The 26,526-nt window shown below is 33.1% G+C and overlaps 1 protein-coding gene, 1 non-coding gene and 1 pseudogene across 2 annotated transcripts; 2 read left to right on the top strand and 1 right to left on the bottom strand.

Moving 5' to 3' along the window:
- Positions 1–303: 303 nt before the first annotated feature.
- LOC131633382 (probable aminotransferase ACS12) lies at positions 304–4,499 on the bottom strand. The gene is made up of 4 exons (XM_058904094.1): positions 3,863–4,499; positions 3,636–3,770; positions 1,477–1,637; positions 304–1,261 (listed from the first exon to the last, which is right to left on the bottom strand). The coding sequence occupies exons 1-4, from the start codon at positions 4,322–4,324 to the stop codon at positions 406–408; spliced, it is 1,614 nt and encodes a 537-aa protein (XP_058760077.1). The 5' UTR covers positions 4,325–4,499; the 3' UTR covers positions 304–405.
- A 13,236-nt stretch (positions 4,500–17,735) lies between these two features.
- Positions 17,736–20,288, top strand: LOC131633402 (uncharacterized; annotated as a pseudogene).
- Positions 20,289–25,672: 5,384 nt separating this feature from the next.
- TRNAG-GCC (transfer RNA glycine (anticodon GCC)) lies at positions 25,673–25,743 on the top strand. The gene has a single exon. It is a non-coding gene; the product is annotated as a tRNA-Gly (tRNA).
- The last annotated feature ends 783 nt before the right edge of the window (positions 25,744–26,526 follow it).

Below are 26,526 nucleotides of genomic sequence, written 5' to 3' on the forward strand. Positions count from 1 at the left end.
TGCCATCCCTAATTTCAAGGCCAAAACTGTTTTACAACAAAGTTCTAATCTGCCTAATGACTTTAAAACGAAACTCTACTAATTTACTCAATCAAATCTCTTTTGAAATCTAATCTATTTACTACATTAATAAAAGAATGATCCAATGGAAGCATGTCCTCTCCTTAAATTGAGGTTTTTTCGTCGAAAACAACTTTTCAACCTACGTTTTCACTAAGGTTCACCCTGAATAGTTTTGCTTCGAAAACTAATGTTTCTTCGGTAATGTAATAAAAATCCCGCATTCTGCAAAAAAATCTGAGCTTGATCATAACTATGGGATGTATACTTTCCTTCCCAAAAAAATTATAAATCAGCATCAACATGAGGCAAATAATCATTATGTTCAGAAAAAATAATGGAACTTCAACTTGAAGATTTACAACTTTCAACAACTTTTCTAATCCGTTCAATAACTAGAGGAATTTCCTCGAACGAAATAGTTGTAAAACATATACGAAACCATCCTGGTTCTATGCAATGGCAAGCCGATCCAGGAGTTATATTGATCTTTGCAACATTGATAAACTTCTCCCATAACTCATGTTCTCCTTTCTCACTATAAGGTTTGATTAATCCACTCATATCGGCCCAACAGAACATACCGGCGCTGCTCTTAGCACACTTGATTCCTAGTTTGTTTAAACAATCCATAAATTCGTCGTGTACGCGTCTTATTCTATTCCGGTTGGTTTCAATGTATTCCTGAATGAATCGTTTATCGGAGAGCATTGAAGTAACTAACCTCTGTGTTGGAGCAGATATGGATGAAAATCTACTCATTTTTTTGGCAGCTTCCAAAACAGCTTGGTTGCATGAATGTATAACCCCGACCCTAAAGCCGGCAATTGAGAGGTCTTTTGACAGGCTGTATATTATATGAACACGGCTTTTATCTATGTACTCGGAATCAAGAACTTCGGCTATACTCACAAATTCCTCACTTCCGTATGTGGAGCCTGCAAATACTTCATCAGCGATGATATGAATGTTTTTATCTTCGGCAAAGTCTAGAAGACTGAAAAGCATATCTCGTGTAAGAATATTGCCAACAGGATTTGAAGGGTTGGAGATGAGAATTCCGCGAACTTTGACTCCTCGCTTTCTTGCTTGACTAAACGCTTGTTCGAGAGCAGCGATGTTTAGGTTGAAATTGTCAGTACTTCGACAGTGAACAGGTATTAAGTCTATCCCTGGACGCCATCTTACGTCCCTGTCAAAGCTGCATAGTGACTTTTAATTAGCTTTTAAATCTATGAAGCACTGAAAAATACACGACACTGATGCCAAGACATTGCCACCGCGAATGATAATAATTTGAGAAAATCATAGCAATCAATGTAACAACTAGCTATGTCAGTGTTGGACATCAAACAGACTTTCAATCTTTGGTGCTTCATAGATACGAAGCAATAGCATAAGAAAGTAGTTGATTACCCTGGATAATAAGGTGTAGGGACAAGGAACGCGTTTCCTTGATCTGCCAAGCAGAAGGATAGTATCTCAATTGCAGGAGTTGCTCCAGATGTCAGTACCATATTCAACGGGTCAAATTCCACTGATCCTCCCATAACCTGACGCATAAAATCTGCCAATGCCTGCAAAATCAACGCAAAGAACAAAAGTTTAACAAACAAACAAAGGCATGACCGTAATAAACTAAATTCAAATATAGAACGGTAGCAAACTAATAGACAACTAAGCGGGTAAAGTTTTTCAAATAACAATTTAAAACAACTTATAAATACAACCAACATCAAAATCTTCTCCATCTATATAGAGTCAAATGTCGCCATAATGTCTCCCTCTAACGATTAGTTTCTCAACCGTGGATTGCAAAAAATAGTGATTTGTTCACCATAATGCTATAGCGCCGCAATATTGGCTATTTGACACTACATACTACATAGCATATCGCAACACAGTAGCGGTTTGTTCAAATATAGCACCGTTTTTTACCAAACTATTAAAGCTAGCCCATTTAAATATAAACTTATCTTAACAGCTTAACCTATAGTTTTCCATGGTTTTCCTCTGTCTCTAACTAGTGGCCTGTTCTCCATATGATCTACCATTCTTACTAGTAAATCTACAAGTCTTTTCACGCACGATAAAACGACCCAAGGAAAGACTACCCTCTTTTCTAGAAAACCCGTTTATTGAACTTTCCATCTAATTCCTTTATTCCTAATAAAATAATCTTAACTCGTTTTATGTGACCACTCATTCAATGTAATAAAATTACTCTGTTTTCTGCACTGAGACAACAAATGACTCATTAAAATTATAATGCCTGTTTGCTGCAATAAGATAAAAGTGAGCTAACAATGACCCTGTACATTAATAAAGCATTGTGAAATGAAGCAACTCTAAAAGCTCAAATTCTATAATTATCATAACGAGAAGTAACATACATTACCGCTGTTACGCTACTAGTAACTTTAATAAAAACATTTCAACTAAATAGCTTATAGCTCAACTAGCCTTAGCTCCAACATGGGAAAAGTGTGGTCAAATAACAGCTATAACAGTGACGCAGCAGAGTAGAAATTGAACAAATCGGCATTGTTCTGCAATACACTATTAAGTACAAAGTGTATTCAAATAGCAGCATCACAATCTGCGATTGACAACACCGGAATATTAAGAGGTTTGGTTCTCCAGAATGTTAGAAATTGTACAAGACTATCAATGTCCCTTACTAAACCATCTTAAACTTTTGGAATAATTGATTAATAGTATCAGAGTCTCCATTACCAAGCAAAGTAATCTAAACTCTAAAGCTCGACCCATGCCATTTCAATTCATCTAAATTAAAAAAAGAAAAACATAATAATCAACAAGAACAGCAACAATAATAAAGCAAAAAACTAGTTTACAGTGACAATGCATGATTAAATTTAAATCTCTATTAAACTCAAAAGCTAAATATCAACACAGAATTGAAGAAACAGAACACAATAACAGAATAACAAAAAAAACCATACAGATGTTGTAGAACAACACATCACCACAGCAAGCAAAAACAACAGCCAACCATTATTCCACTAAGTGAGATCGGCTACATGGATCAACCTTCACCCTAATGTTCTGTCCAGTACCATACTTCTATCTAAATCGTTAATCTCGAGATCTTTCTTAATAACTTGTCTTATAATCTTTCTAGGTCTTCCTCTTTCTCTAGTTGTTCGAATACTCCGTCTGAACTACTCTACTTACCATAGAATCTACAGATCTTCTCTCTACATGCTCAAACCACCTAAGTCTAATTTCCACCATCTTCTCTACTATAAGTGCTCCCCCAACACTCTCTCTAATATTGTCATTTATTACATGTTTAGTCTTACACCACATCCACATCTTTGCTACACTTACATTATTCTAGTGTTGATTCTTAACTGCTCAAAATTCTATCCCGCACAACATTGCAAGTTTTCCAGCAGTCCGATAAAAATTTCCCTTCAACTTGAATAGTAACTTGATTAGTGTCTGCATTAAACCCTCTTCTATTTCACCGCAACAAGCAAAGAACAAAATACAATCCAGCAAAATGACAGCAAATAAAAAATTAAATATATAATTAAAAAACAACTTACAATTTTCAATTCATTCAATCCATGATGAGGTTGATAAGGCACAATTCCATTAATACTCAAACTGATATCCCCAGTCCCCATCATTGATCCCTCCAAATTCTTCACCAACCATTTCTCAATCAAATCAAAACACAACTACATAAACAAAACCACCAACATAGTTAATTACAACAAAACGACAAAAAAAAAAACAACATAACATCGTAAAATCCGAAACCAAAAACCACCTTATTATCAGACAACCCTAGCTGAATAATCCCATTAGGGTTAACAAAAACATCATAAGGATCCTGCGAAACCCTCTCCAACCCAAGATAATAAAGAGAATCATCAGGTTTAGATAAAATGGAGGCAAGTTTCGAGAGCCGAACACGCGAAATCGATCCGCGAGAGGATAAATTGGACCTCGAAGAAGAGCGAGGAAGAAGAAGAGTGGGAGAAGAGGACGAAGAAGGTGAAGAAGGGTTGGGATTAGGACGACGTCGTTTGAGGTAAAGTTGAAGAAAGTAAAAGAGAGCACAAGGGATTGAGATACCGAGGAGAAAGCCACTGCGACCTTGAACTACACCTTGAAGAGGCACGATTAGTTTCATGCCGCTTCGAGAAGAAGAAGATGAAGATTGGGATTGGGTTTTTGGGTTTCGGGTATGGGGAATTGGGTTAGTGGGTTGGTTTCGGGTTAGGGTCATTGACCCGGGTATTTTAGTTGGGAGTGAAATGAGTGGTTGGAGAAGAATTAGAAGGAATGAAATTGAAGAAGAAGAAGAAGATTGAGTTTGAGAGAGAAAGGAGAAGAAGAGGGAAGTGTGTGCGCCAAGGAGTGAGTGTGTTTGTTTTGTTTTGTTTTCTCTCTCTTTTTGTTTTTTGTTTTATTCTTGATTTTTATTGCTTTTGTATTTGATTCCTCGGAGTTGTAAACACACCAATCATTTTTTTAAATGGATTATGCATTGTATACTACTCCTTTGGATCTCAAAAGAAAAAAATATTAATATTCTATAGGTTAAAGAAAAATAAGTATAGTTGAGTCAAGAATTTTTTGAGCTAAATTTCAAATTTAAATTTTTTGTGGAGGATATATTTTTAAGTAGAGTTTTTTAATTGTTTCAATTTGAATGAATAATTAGTTTAAAGAGTTTTGGAACAACTTCTAGAAGTTTTGATAGAAAAAGATATGGGAATTAATAATTTAATTACTTCCTCTAATTAGTGTACAAAGGGCATGTTAGTTGGATTGATATCAAGTCGTTAAATGATATCTCTAATAATAATATTAATTTATAAAATAGTATTGATTTTAGAAAAATAATATTTTTACTAATTTATTTACTATAATTACTTCAATTATATATTACTCCCTTTGTTTTTGTATGAAACAAGAACAAATAATACTTCAATTAATTGATATCAAGTCGTTAAATGATATCTCTAATAATAATATTAATTTATAAAATAGTATTGATTTTAGAAAAATAATATTTTTACTAATTTATTTACTATAATTACTTCAATTATATATTACTCCCTTTGTTTTTGTATGAAACAAGAACAAATAATACTTCAATTAATTGATATCAAGTCGTTAAATGATATCTCTAATAATAATATTAATTTATAAAATAGTATTGATTTTAGAAAAATAATATTTTTACTAATTTATTTACTATAATTACTTCAATTATATATTACTCCCTTTGTTTTTGTATAATTATATATTACTTCAATTCTCTTATCTTTTTGTATGAAACATATTATTTATAATCGTTAACAAGATCTTAAAGTTGTGTTTGTGCATTAAAGCGTAACAACTGTCAATAATATGTGTCTGCCTTGAACCGATTTGCTCGCTTTGACTCATTTACGCTGAGGTCAGTCCATGACTGAATTCATACTCAACCTGGTCAATCCACGTATGGGTTTGTACATGACCAAGAAAGATAATGGAATGTACAAGCATGAGGCTAAAAGGGTAAAATATTTTCAGAAGAGAGATCGAAATATACACAACCCTTCAAACATAAGGCTCAAAAGGGTGAAGCACTTTAGGTGAAAGACCAGGTTATACAAAGTCTTTCAGGCATGAGGCTCAACAGAGTGATGTACTTTAGGTTAGAGATTGATTTGTACACAATTCCTCAAACATGAAGCCCGTAGAAGTGAGATGCTTTGTGTAACAACTTGGGTAGGGTCAGAGCTCAATGATGTCCGCCCTGATCATCATGCAGCGCATTTTTTCTGTGTCATTGACTAAGACTCGTCATTTTGCGAGGTTTATTCATTGTTATTTTTACGGGGCCATAATGTATATAGTCCCTCAAGCATGAGGTCTATAAGAGTGAGATGTCTTATGTGAAATACCATAATGACTTTTATAGTATTTTTTACTGGATGTTCTAATCCATTAAGGGTGGGTCCAAATTAACTGAATTGGTCCAATGAACGACGATGTTGTCCTTGTTATCTCTTGGTGAAGTGTAATTGGCTTATAGCCCGACCGTAGCTCCATGACACATTTTCAACCAAGAAAAACAATAAAGGTGTAGCCAGGAATCGAACCTTTGACACACGGCAAAACACTGTATCTACCACTTGGCCCAATTTCTTTATTATGAAAGTATGTCCAATCACATTATATAATTAAAAAATAATCCTTAAAAATTGCTTATAAAACCTATTAATTTTTTATATAAATAATAATATTTTAGGATGGCCACTGTCCTGACGTGGTTCTGTCACAGCTTGGGTTGTCTTTTCGTGTGTGCTATGGTGGTCTCTTATTTGATGGTGTCGTGTTGGTTGGATCGAACGGACTTCTTAACTGATGCTCGAGTTGACCTTCTAATTAGAGATGGCTAGCTCTTCCTACTTTAGAGCAGGCTCTTCTAACCTTGCTAGAAGATGCTTAGAACGCGGTTATCTTTAGGGAGTTGCTTTTTGTCTTATTTCTAAGTCTCTCTAAAGGTAAATAGTTTCCCAAGCATGAAGTATATATGGCCGAAGTGCATTTGGTGAAAGTCTATGACAATACGAAGTTATCATGGTCGGGCGATTGGTAGAAAAGAGCGATCTTAAAGATGACGTTGTAGAACAACCTCAAGATACAGACACGAAGTCCTCCATATATATATATATATATATATATATATATATATATATATATATATATATATATATATATATATATATATATATTACAATTTCCATCGTAGTTTGTGTGTTCAGTGATAACTTTGAACGGAATATAGATCGAAAAAATATATAATTTTTTAAGCATGAAGAACAAAGGGGCAAAATGCTTTAAGTGAGAGACTCGTTTATACAATTTTATTATTATTACTATTATTATTATTATATGTTAATTACTTATTGCTCTTTTTAATTCTTATCATTTTACTATATTTTTTCATATTATTAAAAAAAATTATAAAGTAAATCATAATTTTTCTTTCACATAAAAAGATAAATATAAATGTGTTTTTTAATTTAGGTATAATATATTGAAAATAACTTGTATTTTGAGATGAAGGAGGGCTTAGCCCGCCTCACCCTTGGGCCGACCCTATTAAAAGACAACACAATGACACATACAGTTAATGGACACATATACAATATTCAGTATTTATAACGGTGACGATGAGTACACATACCATTACTTATTAATTAAAAACTCACATTAAAGTTGAGCGGCGTTTTATTTGATTGTGTAAATTACGGGTTGATCTTTCGCAACTCCGATCAGAGAGGTTGGAACCACTTAATATTAGAACTGATCTCTAATCTAGATTAAACCCATGGTAAAAAAAAAAAGAATTAAATTTAACTAAATCATTAATTTTCTCAATTTCTTGATCGGTAATTTTGTTTTTGGAAAATACTAAATACATATAAATATAAATTAATAAATTTTTTAATAAAAACGGTACCAGTAAATATTTTAAAATCAATTAATATTTATCTAGTGAATAGGGGTGGGAATAGGCTAGGCTAGGCTAAGCTTTATAAGGCCTGGGCCTGGCCTACGATAAACTTACAAGGCCTGAGCCTGGCCTATGGCCTACTATAGGCTCGTTTTTTCAGCCTGGCCTGGCCTTTTTAAAAACCTGGTCTGGCCTGAAAGCCTATTTAAAAGCCTCTTTCTTATTAATGTTTTCAATTAATTCATATTACTTAAGAAGCCTTATAGGTCGCATATATACGAACATTTAGACCGACCTATTTAGCATTTTTTTTCTAATATATATGCATATATAGAACAATCTATTTAACAATTTTTCTAATATATATGCATATATAGGCCAACCTATTTAGACTAATTTTAATATATATGAAAATGTAAGCCGGCCTACAAGGCTTTATAGGCTTCTCTAATAGTCTGGGCCTGGCCTATTTTATTAAATATGCTTTTAAAAAAGCTCAAACCTGACCTTTTTATCAAATAGGTCTGACCTAGTCTGGCCTTAAGTAGGCTAGGCTATAGGCCCCTGTAGGGCGGCCTGGCCTATTCCCACCCCTACTAGAGAATACTTACACAAAGGTGAAAAAATAGAAATATCATTTTTATTTAACAAAATGGATAGTGAATAAATATTATATATATTCATAAATATTCATTGTCAGTCTTATTTACTGCATTTCAAGGATTAGATTTAAACTTGATAACATTAGTTCAGTTACTATACATTATTTTCATCCCATACTAACAACAATGTTTTGTTTAAAAGAGCATGTTGCAGTTAATGTAAAGGTGTTAAAGAGTTTGTCACTTGTCAATATTTCTATTATTTTTTGTAATTTTTCAACACAAGAGAAAAGAAACAAAAGGGCTCGTGAGTTGATACGATGTTTTCATTTGAGTTGCATTTTGAGGATAAATTATTGGTCTGTATTGGAGTTTTGTTTGTTTTCTACAATCATACTATGTGAGATTATGAATTTTAGTTGTGTTATGATTGCACATTTGTAGTCTGTCTTTTAGTGTAGGTGAGAATGCTTTTTGACCGTCCATTGCACAGAGTTGAATTCGCATTTTAAAATATATTAGTATTAATTATGAGATAGGCAAATAGTACTACTTCCTTCGTTTTTTTATTGTATGTTATTTGAGAAATATAGTTGTAATAAATTATATATCGTTTTATGCAACAATTATAAATTTATTCTCATCTTTGTCGCATTGAAATATATTATGGTAATTATTATTTGATAATTTTTAACAATCTTCCATTTGTTCTAATAATGACAAAAGCTCATTTCTGAAATAAAGATATAAAGAATGTTAATACAGTTTGATATTTTTCGATTTAAAACTTAACCTTAGTGAAGATAACACAAAGTTTAATCGGAATATTAGGTAATGTAGCAACCTGCCCTAAAAATTAAGCTTTTAGAGTCGCCACCTATTCTGAAGGGCGAATAGGAAACCCTACGCAGTTAAGAGAGTCGGGGTAAGTTATTATAATCAAGTCGAGGGAAGGTGTTAGGCACCCTCAACCCTTTCCTAAGGTTTGATCTTAAAATAAAGGTTTATGGCTAAAATTACAGAGGTTAATAGCTAATGAAATGAAAAGGGCAAAATTGAGATTTTAAGTGAATTGAGGTTTTAAGGAGGGGGAGACTCGCCTTGTTACCAAGTGCCTACGTATCTCCTTATGGAGAATCAGAGTCAACGTAGTTCGGGCACAGGGTTGTACGCCTTAGAATTAGTATGAGGTTGTTTGATATGGTTCGAAGGCTTTTTGAATGGCGTAGTTTTGAATTTGATATGAAAGGCATTTTGAGTTGCCTGAGTGGAAAGGATGAAAATCCGTAGTTTTGGAGTGTCTTGAATGTTTTAAGTTTTGGGCGTACAACCCTGATTTAATATGTCACCGTTAGATGCGATGATCAATAGATTTGATCAGTATAGCTAACAGATTAATGGGGGCATTGCTGGTTACTCAGATCGATAGATTCGATCGTCGCGGGCAACAAATTAAATATATTTTAAATTATATATTTTTTATCTCTCGTCTAATGCGACTAATAGCTTTAGTCGGGTCGAGGAGAGAATTATTCAAGAGTTAATCGAATTAATATTTTTTCCAAATGGCAGTGGGATTGGGCAAACCCTAATACTTACACCTTTATAGGGTTTTGTGATTTTTAACAATTAAATAATTAAGTCAATTAAATCGAGTAATCGAAATAATCGAATAAATAATCCTAAACCCCTAATTATAACCCTAACCCCAATTTAATTATATTATCTAATCCTAATTTAAATAAATTAACTAAATCAAATATAATCAATTATTAATTAATCTAAATATTTAAGTAATATAATAAACAAACATATAGAGAAACCTGATTTTTGTTATGTGTGGGCAAGCTGAGAGTCCATAGCATGTGCCTTATCTTCTCATGCGTTAGATCTGGATCATAGATCCTAGGGCTAATAACTGAAGGCGCATGGTGAACATGTGGGGAACGAAAACCTGGTTTTTGTTATGTGTGGGCAAACTGAGAGTCCATAGCATGTGCCTTATCTTCTCATGCGTTAGATCTGGATCACAGATCCTAGGGCTAATAACTGAAGGCGCATGGTGAACATGTGGGGAACGAAGCACTGGATCCATGAAGTTTATAAATGGTAAAAATTGTTGTCTTCAGCCAGGTTCGAACCTGGGTCCTTTGGGATACCAACGTGATGAACAACCAATTGTGTTGCGCTTGGTTATTCGTTTATAACATGCCCAGAGTAAATTATATAAAAAAAACAAAGAGTTAATGGAAAGTCAAAAGTTGAATCTCAGTAGGACCCGGTGCAGGCGCTCGAACCAATGAGAAAAGGGGAGATAAGCTCCTTCCATTGACGAGCCAATAGGACCAACGGATGGAAATTCACTTTCTGACCACCCAGTTAAGATGCTCCACGTGCTTCATCTTCTCCACCAACAAAGTTGCATAATCTTGCTACGGATTTGCTGCGTTTTTAGCTATGAATCCTGTATATATTTCGAAGCCAAACTCTCACGATCCTTCTACCTGCAAAACGCAACGAACATACAACAAAAACAAACCAGAACCACGTAAAAACACCTTCTGATTCCAAATATGGAGACCGTTTAGGCTGAAACCCTCTGGAATTGTGACTTCGATGAAGAACTCAAGCTTGCCCTAACAATGGTGTTTTACACCAAGGGCTCTAAAGCTTCGTTCCAAAGGCTCTAACCTGTTCTAAACATGCATATGACTTGATATGGGTGGTTAGAAACACTTGGTATCACATAAAACTTCAAATCCGAATTTAACAAGAGATACAACCTAAGAGGTGTTCATGAATAATTCATACATGGAAGGGCACGAGTTCTTACCTATTCTTACCTTACATAGGTTCAGGAGATGATTAGTGAGTCTAGTTTCAGTGAATAATGGCTGCAAGCCACGTTTTGAGTTGCACCTCTTCTTGATAATCTTAAACTTGAAACCCTAGACTTGTCAACCCTTTTTTTCGTCCCCCTCTTCTCCTTCTGAATGTTTAGAATATATATGGGGTCTCATTTAGGGTTGCAAGTGTGAAAAAATCCAAGATTGGCTTGAGAAATATTTTATTGAGAATTTGACTTTAATTCTTTCTAAAAATGGCTTAAACCTAATCTCTTCTCACCAATCCTATTTTCCAACAATATATTTGATACTTGGATGACTTAAACTTGATTAAAAAATTGATTCTTGATTTAAATAAAATTATTCCATATTTTATGTATTTTATAAGTATTTAAATGAATAAATATTCAAATAAATAATATAAATATTATAAAAATAAAATAATTAGTCTAGAAGTCCATATGAAGCCCAAAGTCATGTTAAGAATCCAAAAGTAAGGTCCATTGGTCAAGAAAACCAAAATCACTTAGTTAGGGTTTTGTGTATTTCTCCAAAATCGACCAACTTCTAAGCTTTGTATCTCCTTCAATTTTAGTCATATGAATGCATTATAGGATTTTTTAGAAAGCTTGATGAGTCCTTTAAAACCTCCTTTTTGTTTCACCCCAATTGGAGCTTCCATGCTCAAGTTATGAGCTTTGACTCAAAAGGTGTCTTTTGTTGACTTTTTGGTCATTTGAGCCATCGAGTGAGCAATCCTTGGAATTGTAGCTTGACTTTTGACATGGATATGCTTTGATACATATGTGATACCTTGAGATCCATTTGAGGCCTCAGAGGTTCAAAATCCTTTGATAAACTGCAAACCCTAGCTTGAGGACCCTTTGATTAGGAGAGAGTGACTTGAGAAAAACCCTTGATCCTCGAGCCCTTGATGATGAAATGAGATGGGCAAATTTTGGGGTATGACAGGTAACAATGATTTTAAACCATTAATCCATATAATTAGACCGGTGTTACCTTACACACACTCTTTAAAGGTTCTTCCTCTACATATCTCGCTTAGCACTTATTTATGGCCATATATTATCATGTTTCATGAATTTTTCATGAGAGAAACTCCAACTCTCAATTTGAGACGACACCATCTCGAAATTCACATAGGTGAAGTTCATGTTGTATCCTTTTCTATGAGATACGTTTCTTCGTTTATGAACTTCATTAAGAGGTTTTGAAAACCTCAACCCTCTATTGAAAATAGTCAACATTGTTACCCAAATGTCTGACTTACATCCAATTCAAAGACTTGTTGTTACCTATTGAATCTTGAAGTTAATGTTTTGTTAACATAAGATTGGGTTGTTGCCGCTGTCGGAACTCTTATTTAAGGAGTTTCAACCCCATCCCTCTCGAGGTTGTTTTTACTAAGTCTATGGCCAGTGGCTTAGTAAACAGATCTGCCAAATTATAGCTTGTTCGTATATGTTGCACCCCAAAATTTGCCCATCTAATTTTATCTCTAATTGGCTTTTGCATCTCATAATCTCATCTATTAGGTCATTAACACATCATGCATTCATTAAGAATAATGTTGGTACATTAAATTAGTGGTGGTGGATCAAAGGCATCGACTGGATCAGGGTTTATTTCCCTATGAATGCGTCCATCAAAGTTTCTATTGAGACCAACTGGATTTGGTATTTCAGTATTCATTTATTAACCAAGGGGATCTTTTCTATGGAACTTGGACATAATTAATTGGTACACTGCTTGAATTATAAGTTACGGTACAATATCGAATGAATTCATTTGGATAAAGATGTTAATTTATGACAAGCCTTTTTGAGATTGAGTTTCTTAGGGTGATTGCGTGAAGAACGATTTATCTTGAGCCATGGCTTGAAGAAGAAGTTATTCAAATTTTATATCCATCCATTATCCCAAATTCATTACAAAATCCAAAACCATGTTCTTTACCAAAAGGCCCAAGTCCATTACAACCAAATATGTTTCACCAAAATTCATCCAAATGCCATTCGCTCATTATTCAAATGTTCAAGATTTAAATCCATTATTAACCCAAGTATCCAATTCAATACAAAATGTTATAACAACAAACCTATCCATTTATTTAGAGACAAGCATTACAAATTTTGTTCTAAGTCTATTATAAACACCATCTGCATTTTATTTCTCTTGTCTTTCTATAACAAGTTTCATCATACTGATCCGCGAGCTTTATGCCCCTTGTGCCTCGATTAACCAAGCCAAAACCTGCAACATTAATCAGCATCATCACTATGCAAGTTCAGTTTAAGTCACTTTCATAAATATATTCAATCCAGTCCTATTAATTAACAATACTTACAGCAACCCTGTCAAAAAAACCATAACCGTACTATGTCTAATAACCAACAGTTCACATTCAAAAAACGGTTTCTAACAGAAAAAGATGAATCAACAAAGGACAGTTATCAGAAGAAAAAAAAAAGGTTCTGCAAAGCCATTTTCAAAGCAAAGAGGCATCAGTCAAATTCAATTTTTTGTATGCTCAAACCTGGCTATCAACATCAGGACATGTCAAGTTATGCAATGCTTACTATCCTACATTCAAGTTCAGCTCAAGCCTCATTCTAAAATGCTAGCAACCAGCATACAACCCTGCAAAAGTAACATAAAATCCATTCAGAAACAGAATCCATTCAATGTTAGAAGTCCCCTATTAAGTCAAACCACTACCAAACAGCAGTCTGCCATTATATCACATAACCATCCTAACCTTTACAATTTTGTAACTAATTCAGTTTAACCATCCACCAATTCAGTTTAAGATGTATTAACATTTGTAACAGTATTTCTTGACCTATCCCTAACATTCTCTTCATCAATAATGTTATTAACTACCTATAACAGTTTGTAACAAACTTGTAACCTATTTCAATTCTAACCTAACTTACCATAACCAACTAACAGTTTCTAACCAACTTGTAACTACCTATAACCGAATCATAACAGAAAACAGAAATTGATAACTAACCTATTTCCAACCTTCAATCCTCACCATTCATCATATAACAAACTCTCCCTAATCCTAGGGCTCACAATCTCTACCTCCACTTCTATAAATTCTGACCTCCCTTCTCTTCAAAGGGCTTCCCCATTTTCTCAGTCTCCAACATTTTTGTACACACACACATCATTCATCTTCTCCCACCAATCTCTCTGAACCTTCATTCTCCACAATTCTTCAACCTCCACCATTTTTGCTCTCTTCACTTTCACCCTCCCTTCACCACTCTGCTTGCATTCTCCACATCTCACCTTCATCTTCTTCACTCCTCCACAATTCACTCTCCATTCTTCAATCTCCCAATAACCCTCATCTCCTTCAGCTCTAACCTTGATCTTCGTTCACCATCACCTTCATCCACGAACCTTCAATCAACCATATCTTCAATCATTTGCAGAAGCATCAATCTCCCATCATCATCACAACACTCCAAGACTCATTCAGGATTCGTACGAAAAACCAAATCAAAATTCAAGAAAAAGAAGAAGGAGAAGAGCAAGAATTTCGAGAAGAAGAAGAGGAATAAGGATTCGCGAAAGAAAGAAATTGAAGATTCAAGAACTTACTCGGAAAATCCCTCTGATTATATGCGTTTATTTCGCACAACGGCAAGCTCGGAACCTCTGGCCTTCTATTTTCTTCATTATCGGGCTTCGACCAGATTCTTGCATAGACATAGGGTTAACAAAGCGAAATCGATTGAGATTGAGTTGAATTCGGAGGTGAGAGGTGCGAGGGGGAGCATTTGCTCCGTCTGATTTGCCTAGCGGCGGCGAGAATCGATCGGAAGGAGGTTTATGGAGGACATCGTTGCCGCTTCGTTCACGAAGGAAGAAAAGAGAAGCTGATTTTCACATTAGGAGCTCTAGCATCACAAGTAATCAAGCCCTAATTTCCCCTTTCTCTTATTTTATTTTACTTTTAATAAATTCGTTTTTATTTGATAAATAATTGAAAATAATAAAAGAAATCATGATGAATAAAAATCTGTATAAGAAAATCCATTGGGCCGAATTGCCATGCTCTCATACCCCCTTGTGGCCCATTGTACTATTTTTGGTCATAGGGAAATCTAGCTGAATAGCACAACAAAAACCTCCTGGGCCTCAACGTTCTGGGCCTGCGCCCTTTACTTCTATTCACACCATAATTTCAATTTGACACTCCCCTGTTTCCTTTTTGTTTGATTAACAATTTAGATTTTACTTAGTTTTAGTAATTTTTTTTTAGGCAATAAATACCAATTTTCACCATCATTTTAGACCTTTAATACATGATTTTTGATATAAAAATATTCACAAAAAAATATTAGTTTTAGGCTATTTGTTTTTAGTCTTTTTTACTTGATTTGTAATCCAATTCTCTTTCATAAAAATCAACATAAAAATAATAGTACTTTTAATTCACTTTCGTGCTATATTTTGACTTGTTCTATTTCATGCTCTTGTACTATTTTCATGTATCCTACTTGTTGACTTCTAATTGTGATCTTTATTTTCATATTCTTTTATTCCTAACCTTAGGTAGAAACCATGATAACATTAGGTAGAAATTCCCTTCATACTTAGGCTAGTTTCTTTTCCTTTTCAACATTAAAACATCTAATAAATATCAAAATAAAATCCCTTTAAAAAACTACAAAGAAAACACTTAATAAAACATTAATAAAAAAGTGAAAATCATTAAAAAGGGAATGGAAGCTTGAATCTCCCTTGCTTTAGGGAATCATTCGAGTGCTTAGATCTCCCTTGCTTTAGGGAACCATTCGAGCGTAAGTTCCCAATTTCTAAAAAAACACAAACCAAAGAGCAACTCGAGTCTCCCTTGCTTTAGGGTGCCACTTGAACGCTCAAACTCTTTTCTCTATCTCGCCTCCGAGGCATTCTTTAATCGGACACGTTATTTCCGCTCCATTCCCATCTTAAGACTCCAGAGGTCGAGCAGCGAAGTGCGAATGTAACTTCGTCCACTAAAAAACACAAAAACAAACAAAAACTAAAGAGCCGAACTACGGCGCTCTGATTCCTGAAAAGGATACGTAGGCATTGGGTCGCGGGGCCTAAGCGAGCACAATTATTTATAAACCTTATTTTCCCCGTGTTTCTTTTCTTTCATTTGCATGCATTCCCTTAGCATTAAGCTTTAGATTTATAAGTAACACACCCTTTAGATAGCAACAAACATAGGTGGATACCATCGAGTACGATGGGCGTGAGGGGTGCTAGTACCTTCCCCTTGCGTAACCGACTCCCGTACCCTATCTCTGGTCGAAAGACCTCGTTCTTATTCATCTTAGGTTTGCTGACGTTCCTTTCCTTTTAGGATAGATATGTTAGTGGCGACTCTGTTCACATTTCGCGAGCGTGCGACAGTATATAGGTGAGTGAAATGATTTCATCCTTAATCAATTTTCTCACGAACGAATGTCTAAGTCCAATATGCCTAGACTTTTCATTATACACTTCGTTGAACGCCCTTGCTAAAGTGGCTTGCCAATCGCAGTGTATAATCACTAGGGCCGGATTTGGGCCTGTGCAGTCTGGCCTACTGCACAGGGCCTAAAAAAATCCAGGGCCTCAAAATTTTACTTTATGTTACCTGCTAAATCCAGCCCAATCAATTAATAACTTTAAAAAAAATAGCAGCCCAGTTAAACAAACCAGAGTGAAATAAAATACACAATATATTAGCTCAGCCCATAAAAGTAAAACACGTTGCATTGGATTTGGACCAATGGTTATATATATATATATATATATATATATATATATATATATATATATATATATATATATATATATATATATATATATATATATATATATATATATATATATATATATATATATATATATATATATATATATATATGGCTACGCATCGTACGGCAATAGGGCAAGTGAAAGCTTAAAAAATTAGCAAATATATAGCATAGCAAGGTTAAAGCTACGCTTGCTTTTTCTTAATAAACAGGTACATCACTTTTTTAATATTTTTATTGATTATACAAATTTTACTATTAAAAATATTATTTTGTTATTAATATTATTTAGTACAAGTTTTAGTGTTTTTTTCATTGTTAATTTATCAAAAGTTATATAAACTCTTTAATATATATATATATATATATATAGAGAGAGAGAGAGGAGGGTTATATTGACTCCAAGAGTAAGTGTACAACACTTACTCCAAATCATAATCATTGATTATCATTAATCCAACGGTTTTAATTAAAATTTTATAAAGAAAAATATTTCCAAAAATAACTAGATTAAATGAACAATTAAAACCGTTAGATTAATGAAAATCAATGGTTATGATTTGGAGTAAGTGTTGAACACTTACTCTTGGAGTCAATATAACCCTCCTCATATATATATATATATATATATATATATATATATATATATATATATATATATATATATATATATATATATATATATATAAAACTTTTTTTTCATAATTTATTTGTGAAAATTTTAAAAATTTATTTTTTGAATTGTTAATTTGTTAAATTATAATTTTATTTTTTGATTAATTATTAACTTTAATTTTTTTATCGGTTCAACTTTGACGTTCTCTATCTGATTCAAACTCAACACCGTGCATTTGATCAAGAACAGCAAGAAATTTCAGGTTTTAATTTTTTTCATTCTTCAAACATGTCTTTTGAATTGCCTCCTAAAATTAGAAAGTTTGATTTTGGATATGAAAAGCGTAAAAAAAAAAGACTTGATGAGTTAACTCAATCTCAATTGGGAGCTCTTGATAAATTCATAATAAAAGAATCAAAAAAATTTGTTGAAAATCAAAATGCTGGTAATGTTGATGTAGAAATTCTTGAAAATGTGGTTACTACTGAAAATATGGAAGATAATGTTGATGTTAATGCTACAAAAAATATGGAAGATAATGTTGATGTTAATGCTACTGAAAATGATATCGTAGACGTTGAAAATGTTGATGTTGAAAATGTTGATAATGTTAGTGACAATGGAAAAGATATATTTAATCCGAGAATTTGGGATTCTCTTGATTCCAAAAGTATTGATTTATTAGCTATAAAGGGTCCTAAAAGAGATTTCTCTATTGTGAAGGGTCCTAAAGATAAATCGTCTAGACGCTTTACGGCTAATTTGTATACTAGAGTTTTATCAAACGGAGAGAAGTGTGATAGAGATTGGCTTGTTTACTCAAAAGAGCTTAATAAAGCATTTTGTTTTTGTTGTAAGGTTTTTAAAAAAGGGATTGGTAGAGGTCAATTAGCAAATGAGGGTTTTAGTGACTGGGCACGTGTTGGTGAAAGACTTAGAGAGCATGAAATAGGCATGGAACATATTAAGAATATGACTACTTGGTATGAGTTGCGTCATAGAATGAAAAACTTTGAGACTATTGATAAAACATCTCAAAGATTAATTAACAAAGAAAATGATCATTGGAAAAGTGTTTTAAAAAGAATTATTTCAATCGTGAAATTTCTTGCTAAACATAATTTAGCCTTCCGTGGTTCTAATGAGAGATTGTACCAAAATAGCAATGGAAATTTATTAGGCTTAATTGAAATGTTAGCTGAATTTGACCCAGTTATCCAAGAACAAGTTAGACGTATTACAAATGATAATATTCATGTTCACTTTCTTGGACATAGCATCCAAAACGAGATAATACTTTTGCTTGCTTCTGCAATTAAAAATGAAATCATTAGAAAAATCAAACAAGCAAAGTATTTTTCAGTGATACTTGATTGTACTCCTGATGTCAGTCACCAAGAGCAAATGTCTTTGATAATACGATATGTGAATGTTTCTTCAGTTTCTGTAAGTGTTGAGGAATCTTTTTTAGGATTTATGAATGTGGATAATACAACTGGCCAAGGGCTTTTTGATGTTTTACAAAATGAATTGAAAAGGCTTGATCTTGATCTATTTGATGTGAGAGGACAAGGTTATGATAATGGGTCAAATATGAAAGGAAAACATCAAGGTGTACAAAAGAAATTTTTAGACATAAATCCGAGAGCATTTTATACTCCATGTGGTTGTCATAGTCTTAATTTGACGTTGTGTGACATGGCTAACTCGTGTGGTAAAGCTAAAGACTTTTTTGGAGTTGTTCAACGCATTTATACTATTTTTTCTAATTCCACTAAGAGATGGCAAATTTTAAAAGATAATGTCAAAGGGTTAACTCCAAAATCATTATCATTTACTCGATGGGAGAGTCATATAAATAGTGTCAAAGCTATAAAATCTCAAATGTCTGATTTTAGAGAAGCATTGCTTGAAGTGTCAGAAATGGATCTCGATTCTAAAATAAGAAGTGAAGCTAAATCCCTAGCCACAAATGAGCTTGGTGATTTTGAGTTTTTAATGAGTATAATTATTTGGTTTGAAATATTATACGAAATTAATTTGGTTAGTAAGCTTTTACAATCAAAGAACATGCTTATTGATATTGCTAAGGAAAAAATAAAAGGGCTGATTTCTTTTTTTGAGAGATATAGAGAAGATGGTTTTGATAAGGCCTTGGATAGTGCTAAGGAAATTGCTATTGAATTGAATATTGATCCAGTATTTCCTCAAAGACGAATAATTAGAAGAAAAAGACAGTTTGATGAGAATTTGAATACCCCGTCGGTAGAGTTATCTGAAGAGGAATCCTTTAGAATTAATTATTTTCTCTACCTTGTTGACCAAGCCATTGCATCTCTTAAAAATAGATTTGAGCAGTACCAATAGTATGAAGGTATTTTTGGTTTCTTATTTACTTCTCATAAGTTACAATCATTAGATGATGCAACCTTGGAGTCTTGTTGTAATCATTTTGAACAGGCACTGAAACATAATGATCGATCTGATATTGATGGAAAAGAGCTATGTGTAGAGTTAAAGTTATTAAGAAACATCTTGCCCGAAGAAATAACAGGACCTATTGATATATTAAAATATTTGAAGGGCATGGATTATTTTCCTAATACAATTATTGCATATAGAATTTTATTGACTATTCCCGTAACAGTTGCCTCTGCCGAAAGAAGTTTTTCAAAATTAAAGTTGTTGAAGTCTTACTTGCGGTCTACCATGTTACAAGAAAGACTTAATGGCTTAGCATTAATAGCAATTGAGAATGATATCTTAGAGACAGTACAATATGAAGACTTGGTTGATGAATTTGCTTCAAAATGTGTTCGAAGGATAGCTCTATTTAAATAGATAGAATGTTGATCATAATATTAACTTGAAATTGTATTTTGGTGTTATTGATTAAAATATAACTATTTTCAATGTTATTTATAAGGATGACTATTTTGTTATGTTATTTACAATTTAATTAAAGAATACTTTTATTTAAAATATTTTTATATATTTTTATTAAAGGCCCATTTTAAATATTAGAACAGGGCCTCCAAATTGTTTGAGACGACCCTGATAATCACCTATGAGACATTGTCCTTAGCCAATGGAACTTCCAACAGAAGTTCCCTCGACCATTCTACTTCTTGACCAGCGGAAGCGAGAGCCACGAACTCTGATTCCATGGTCGAAAGTGCAATGCATGTTTGTTTTTTGCTCTTCCAAGAAATTGCTCCTCCAACTAGTGTAAATATCCACTCAGTTATAGATTTATGATCTCCAACATAACTCAAATCGGTATATCCTTCTAGTATGGCAGGGAACCTACCATAGTGAAGGCCAAGATCTTTGGTTTTCAATAGATATCCAAAAATCCTTGTGATTGCCTTTCAATGTTATGTACTTTGATTACTAGTAAATCTACTCATTTTACTAATTGCAAATGATATATCGGGTCAGGTATATTGCATTAAGTACATGAGACACCCTATTGCACTTGCATATTCCAATTGAGACATTGCTCTTCCATTGTTCTTTTGAAGTTTGACGACATGATCAAAAGGAATGGTTACTTCCTTAAATTGTAGATGTTTGAATTTATCAAAGCATTTTCTCAATAAAGTGTGTTTGACTAAGTTCATAACCCTCACTATTTCTCTTAACTTTGATCCCTAGAATTGTGTCAACAAGTCCAAGATCTTTCATCTTGAAAGTGGAAGTTAGAAACCTATTTATTTCAAAAATTCCATTAAAATCATTACTAATTATCAGCTTGTTATCAACATAGAGACAAAAGAATATTACAGTGTTTTTGCACACCTTTGTGTATAAACACTTGTCACACGAATTAGGAATAAATCCATTAGAGAGTATCACATAATCAAACTTTTGATATCATTGTTTTGGTGCTTGTTTTAAGCCATATAAGGATTTGATAAGCTTATACACCTTTTGTTCGTTTCCAGGAAGCACGTAGTCTTCTATTTGTTCCATGTATATTTTCTCACCGAGATCTCCATTTAGGAAGGCTGTTTTGACATCCATCTGATGAACTATAAGTTCATTCAAGGAAGCTAAGGCAAACAACAATCTAATTGTGGTTAGCCTTGCTACCGATGCATAGGTGTCAAAGTAATTTATGCCTTCCTTTTGTCTAAATCAGTTTGCCACTAGTCTAGCCTTATAAGTGTTTAAAGTACCATCACTATGGTATTTTCTTTTAAACATCCACTTGCATCCAATGGGCCTTGATCCATTTGGTAAGTCAACAAGTTCCCAAGTTTGGTTTAACACGGTTGAATCCATTTCATCTTGGATAGCGTCCTTCCAAAAGGAAAAGTCCCTTGAAGTTATTGCTTCCTTGTATGTTTTAGGATCATCCCCTACTTGGAGAATGACCGGAATACTTTGAACAAAATTCTTACAGTTTCCTTCAACCAGATGAAAGGAGATAAATTGAGGATCGATTTCATCTGGTCCAAAATTCCTTGTTTTCCGGACTCTCTTGCTTATCCTAGGCTCGGTTTGTGATTCAATGATTCGAGGAGTGCCTTCAGGTTGTATTTCTACAATTCGAGGAGTGCCTTCAGGTTGTATTTCTACAATTCGAGAAGCTTCTTCTTCACAAGATTCTTTATCCGCAGCTGACTCCGATTCTTTATCCTTGGTGATAAGATTTTCAAAGATTTTCAAAGATTTCCACATCTCGGGATTCTACAATTACATTAGACTATAAATTTAACAGTTTATATGCCTTACTATTTTATGCATATCCAACAAAGGCATATTTTATCCCTCGAGGACCCAACTTTGTTCTCTTAGGATCCATATTTTTGTAGTAAGCCATGCACCCCCACACTTTAAAGGAACTGATATTTGGCGCTCTGCCTTTCCATGCTTCATATGGAGAAATACCAGTTTTCTTTAAAGGAATTCTATTGATTATGTGACAAGTGGATAGTAGGGCCTCACCCTATAAATTAAAAGGTAGTTCGGAATGAATCAACATGGCATTCATCATCTCTTGATATGTTCGATTCTTTCTTTCATTTTGTTGCGGTGTGCGAGGTACCGAACATTCATGTATTATGCCATGTTTTTCACAAAATACATCAAATTCAGTAGAAAAGTATTCACCGCCCCTATCACTCCTAAGAACTTTTATACTTCTACTTAATTGATTTTTCACTTCTGCTTTATAAATCTTAAAGGCATTAAAAGCATCATCTTTATGCTTTAAGAGATATACATGAGTGTATCTAGAGGAATCATCGATGAATGTAATAAAGTATCTATTTTCTTCGCGTGTTAACATGCCATTGAATTCACACAAATCTGAATGTATAAGATCAAGTAGATTTATATTTCTTTCAACACTTTTGAAATGTTTATTATCATTTTTTATTTGACACATAATTCACATTTTTTGAAATCATTTATATCGCATGAAATTAATCCAGATTTAATTAGTCTCTTCATAGAACTAATACCGGAATGTGCTAATATATTGTTCCATAAAGAAACAGACTTAAGCATGTAAGCAGAATTAGAAATTTCATTAATAATATTATCGGTAGTACATAATTTGATCATTCCATCAGCGGAATATCCTTTTCCAACAAACACTCAATTACGGGTCAAAATAAGTTTGCTGATTCATAAACAGATTTAATACCTGATTTTCCCAATAAATCCCCACTAACAAGATTCTTATTCATGTCGGGGACATGAAGCACATTGACAAGAGTAACTTTCTTTTCAGAAGTGAAGTTGAGTTCGACCGATTCGGTTCCAACAACCTTAGAGAGGACTTCATTTCCCATTTGTACTTCTTGTCCATCATTTGCCTCAGAATAGGTTTTTAATGCAGCCTTGTCATAAGAGACATGTACCGTAGCACATGTATCATACCATCTACCTTAAACTTTCCTTTTGATTGCCATAATTTTTCTCACTGTAGAAATTATGTCATCATTGGCTCGAACTGCATTTATCTCATTTTTTGACTTGTGCCTGCAATCTCGAGCATAGTGTCCAGGTTTACCGCACACGTAACATCCATTTTTTGGACCTTTAGGACCGCCAGAATTCTTGAACTTGTTATGTTCCTTCTTTGGTCCAAGATGACTCTTCATGTTATCATGTTTCTTCTTTCCTTTGGTGGTCACACCATTTGCTTTGGAAAGACCCACAGATTCTGATTTCTCCCTTTCCTTCGATTCCTCCTCGATTCGAAGATGTTTCTAGATTTTCTCCAAAGAGAAATCCTCAGAACTGTGCAACAATTTCTTTCTGTAGCCTTCTCAAGAAGGTGGTAATTTGGCAAAGATTGCACCAACTTGAAAGGTTTCAGGGATGTCTATTTTTAGTGCTTTTATTTTATTCAAAAGGACTTGCAATTCATGCACTTGGGGAAGAATGAGTTTAGAGTCTATGAATTTAAAATCAAAATATTTAGAAATTAAGAACTTTTTCGTACCTTCCTCTTTAGCCTTGAATTTGAATTTGAGTGCTTTTCAGATTTCTGTTGCCGACGGATTATCCATATAGAGGTCATAGTGACGATCAGATAGCGTGTTCAAAATATGTCCACGACATAGCAGTTCGTCCTCCTTACGTTTCATGCGCTCCTTCTTGACTTCTTCGGAATTATTTTCGGTTGGTTCAGGAATTGGTGTCAAGTCGGGATCCAAGACATAATGAACCTTCAACGGAGTCAGTAGGAATGTCATCTTGTCTTGCCATCTGGTGTAGTTTGTTCCATCAAAACGATCCAATTTGACAAGATCCTGGTTCATAACTTTGATGCTTGAAACTGCAACGTCGGAAGTCATTGAAGAATAAATACTTTTAAGATTGTTAGAAATATCGGAAAGATCAAAAGGATTCAGGATGAATCGTGAATGAAGTCACTTTTCTTAAAAGGATTTCAAGCACTCTCTTAATTATTTTAGAGTTTGGAAATCAAGAATACCCGGGATAATGTCAGTCTTACTCGAGTCTGCACAAGACCGGTGAAGAACTCGAATGCAAAGAAGAGTGTCTGGAATAATAAGAGGATTTATGATTTTTTTTTGTTTCATTTTAGATTCATAAATGTGTATTTATAGGTCATGCATGTGTTGTTTCATAAGCTTGCAACTCTTGATGAAACAACACATTTTCACCATATATTGCAATGATTCATCTATAATGACACAAGACACCCCTTCATGAAATATTGTAAATTTGAATTAAAAAATAAATTTTATACAACAACCATAAATCTATTCTCATTTTTGTCATATTGGAACATATTGTGGTAATTATTATTTTATAATTTCCAACAACAACATCATTGATGAAGCTTTGGAAAGAACTCATGAAAAGGGATAGAAGAAGAGAATGTAGCATGCATTGTAGTATTGCATTCTTAAAGAATAAGTGAGACTCATTTCGTCCTTATATACAAGTGTTACACATGGATCAAGTAACTAACTCGCCAACAAATTTAACTACTTTACTCTTCTACTTAGATACTACTTAAAATATTGATATTTAAATTAAATTCTAAACACTTCTAAAACAATATAAAAGAGTTAAATTAAATTAACAGAGATATAAACAAAACATATGTTTGTTTAAAGAGTTTAAAGGTAATGTACTGACGGTGTAAACAAACTTTACACATACATTTAATCAAAATCCTTACTTTTGCCATGTCATATTAATTTTTTTTAATTAAAATTATACTTTAATTAGATACATGGTTGTGATTGATTGACAGTGTAAAAATATTTTACACTGTCGGTGCACATCCTTTTTTCTCTTGTTTAAATCCCTAGGATTCACAATTGTAGAATTATAAATTCGTTAATAAATAATAGGACCAAACCACTTCAATTTTAATTAAGTTTTTCTAAACTCAAATAAAATACAAATTTTGTTTATTTAAAGCATATACTTAACAATCAACCAGAACTTGCAAATATTTCTAGGTGCTAAATTTATTTGCAATTTCTAATATTTTTATAAGTTTATTACCGAAGAGAGAACATCGATTAATTTTTTTAATTAAATTATTTAGTGCTAGTTATAAAAAAAATGAATGTGTGTTAATTACAAAATATAGAGATAGCAGTTGTTTTTTTAACAAGATAAACTAGAACTAGTTTCTAAAAAAAACAATATAGAAAAAGGTAGTTCGTTACAATAAATTTTAGAACTTATAAATATAAGTTACATTTTGCTTGTAAAAACAACAAGCACCAGTGGTCTAGTGGTAGAATAGTACCCTGCCACGGTACAGACCCGGGTTCGATTCCCGGCTGGTGCAAAATCATTTTGTTCTTTTTTTCTTTTACAAATTCAAGAAATGCTCTTATTCTTTGGTGCAAATGATTAAATTTAAAACGTTTCTTATTATTTATTTACACCATATATTCGAATAAACTTTTGTATACAGACTAAACTTAATTAATTTTACAAAGATGAATAATATTAATTAACAATTAATTATTAACTTTGACCCTTTAGAAATTAGATAAACAGTATTTATATTTTAAATAATTTTTGGCAAATGATTTATTTAAGATAGTTAAATATATATTATTGTGGTAGTTAAATATAAATATATAATAGTTTATTCAAACAAAAAATAATTTAGGATACTCTATACCACTTTCGCCAAATTTTAAAAATTAAAAATTAGGTAACTTAATTAAGAATTAAATAAACATGCTAGTATATGTTACATTGTTACTGTACATATAAATTAATCTTTACCAATATTATTGTTTACAAATGTATTGAATTTGACCCATTATCACTTCTTTTATAAACAATTGCATGTAAACTTTTGGAATATAAAGTTTTGAATGTATTTTAAGCTTTGTTTATTTTTGTAAAATAAATTATACATTGTTTTATCTTGCACTACTCAAACAGACACAGAATATTAAAATTGAGTATACATTTCAGTCTAAAATTTTGAATTCGTTTTAATCCTTTGTATTGGTAGAAATGTTTTTATAGTTATTCTATCTTGCACTACTCAAATAGACACAAGCTTACACGTTTACGAATTTATCATTACCCGGATTGACATTATGACATACTC

Source organism: Vicia villosa, unplaced genomic scaffold, assembly GCF_029867415.1.
Source record: "Vicia villosa cultivar HV-30 ecotype Madison, WI unplaced genomic scaffold, Vvil1.0 ctg.001122F_1_1, whole genome shotgun sequence".
Lineage (NCBI taxonomy): Eukaryota > Viridiplantae > Streptophyta > Magnoliopsida > Fabales > Fabaceae > Vicia > Vicia villosa.